The 2,039-nt window shown below is 52.8% G+C and overlaps 1 protein-coding gene across 1 annotated transcript; it reads right to left on the bottom strand.

Annotated features, from left to right (window-relative positions):
- Nucleotides 1-1,322: 1,322 nt before the first annotated feature.
- On the bottom strand, nt 1,323-2,020 carry PHACADRAFT_109555 (uncharacterized protein; the record flags this gene model as incomplete). The annotated part of the gene is made up of 3 exons (XM_007403389.1): nt 1,323-1,394; nt 1,453-1,897; nt 1,956-2,020. Coding segments are annotated over 3 exons (582 nt in total), but the record flags the coding sequence as incomplete, so codon positions are not given.
- Between the last annotated feature and the right edge of the window lie 19 nt (nt 2,021-2,039).

The raw sequence follows: 2,039 nt of genomic DNA, 5'->3' as shown, positions 1-2,039 counted from the left end.
CTTGTCGGCGAATGCTGTGCGGGAGTTAGAGGTCGGGCCCCTCGACAGCAGCTTCAGCACTGAGCGACGCAAATTCAGAGGCAGCGTCTCCTCAAAGTCTTCGTAGCGCTTGATAAATACGCTGCGCTGTTTATAAGCATGCACGATCGTGCCATTCTAAGACATATCGCGTAGTCAGAGCCAACGTATGAGACCTAGATAGATGCCGCTGAACTCGAGAATTAGCACAGAGAGCATATACTGCAGAAAACTTCGGGGCGATCAGGTCTGAGCGTACAAGCCATATACCGGGACTCACGTTGCAGAATTCTTCGCAGTACAATTGAACTTCCTCTTTGACGTCGTAAGATCGATCAAAGAAGTGTTGTTATAAGCGAGCCGCCGCATTCTAAGCGCGAGCGCGAGGGTTAATAGGCACTATTGTGTATGCAGAGCAGGACGCTGACCTCTTCATATTCCTACTAAAGCATCGCAGAGCTCGCGAGACAGAGAGTGTTGAGCTGGCGAGCACGGGACATCGCGGCTGAAGGGACGTGTGCACGGAAGTGAAAGTCGGATAGTTTACAAAATTGGCAGTGTCGAAGAAGCGCATACGAAGAACGCTTGGCAAGCGATGTTTATATCCCAATCTTATGTCTCAGTCTATTAGAATGCTTCGGCGTTAAGCTGGTGAGTAAACGTGGACCTACAATCCCAAGCAGGTGGGCCACGCGCGGCATCTATACGGCTGCATCACAGGCCGACCAGAAAAACAGCTTCTTTGCCACCTGCATCGTTACATCGTACCAACACGGATGCAGGCTAGTCGTCGAGCCTCCGACGATCATGTCTCGAAGTTGCTATCGACCGCACTTCGGTGCGGCCCAAGCGGCTGGAAGCAGTGGAACGTTTCCCCGGATAACGAAGTCCCCAGTAACATACAATCATTCGCTCATGACGAAATGAACAGATAAGAGAATGTTGGTGGTGGTGGTCACTGGGGAAGACAAATCCCGGCGGAGCACAATCCAAATGCGGCCGCGGGCGGGCTTACATAAGCCATCTCTTCAGGGGCGCCAGCCGTCTCCTCCCGACCCTTGCATTCGATATACTGGACGGTATATCTTCGAAGACTTTTACAAACATAATGCCCAGACCAATACAAGATATCTATGTACTAGTATCATCGACCATAACTCGCAATACAAAGAAGTAAGCCATCTATGGGACCCGCTTCGCTTATGGCAGCAATTTTTCAGCCTAGAAGATGGTATCGTTCCAAGCTCCGCCGTAGAATACTGTAAATACGTATAATTCAGCGTCATTTCGTGTTAAAAATAAAATCAAGAGGCAAGGGACGTACAGAAGTCCATGGTAGACTTGACTTGGAGGGTATCGGCGTTCGGAGTGCAACTCTGGAAATGAGATCAGTCCCTGCCAGGAGCAGGATAAGCCACAAGAGGTATCGCGTACAGTGTTCGGTGCCTGTCCGCCGTTCGTGTTGATCCTGAACACCTGGTCCGCCAGCTGTCCATCATTCTTTCCGTCGACGACCAGTGCGGACTCGACGAGCCAGTTCAGGTTCACCGACGGGGTGAACGGGTCGGGGACATTGCCGGTCTTGGACGCGACGAGGAAGGCATTAACTTTGTTGGTGTCGTTGACCATCAGCTCGGACTGGCTGAAGTCCCATTTGGCGAAGGTGCTGCCGCTTGTCGCGTTGAGCGGGTCTGGGACCCAGTAGTGGACGCCGAGCCCGACGCCGGGATTGAGGTTCTTGGTGATGGTAACGAGGTCTGCGGCAGTCACTGTCTGCGGCGCAGCATCCCAGAGGCCAGCAATGAACGACGTGAACGCCCTGTGGGTGTCCAACGGGAGGCAGGAGATGTCGTATAGGTAGGAGAATGCGCCGATGGAACTGCACAAGAGTAACATGAGCCAAAATCAGCAGCAGTAGACGGGAATGTTCGACGTACGACCAGGTACCGTCGGCTCCACAGGTGTAGTTCTGCACACCGACGGAGAGCCCAGTGTACACCGGGAATGTCGTGATGGGGACC

This window comes from Phanerochaete carnosa, assembly GCF_000300595.1.
Source record: "Phanerochaete carnosa HHB-10118-sp unplaced genomic scaffold PHACAscaffold_1105, whole genome shotgun sequence".
Classification (NCBI taxonomy): domain Eukaryota; kingdom Fungi; phylum Basidiomycota; class Agaricomycetes; order Polyporales; family Phanerochaetaceae; genus Phanerochaete; species Phanerochaete carnosa.
The sequence above is the reverse complement of the archived record's forward strand: the minus strand, read 5'-3'. Positions and strand labels throughout refer to the sequence as shown.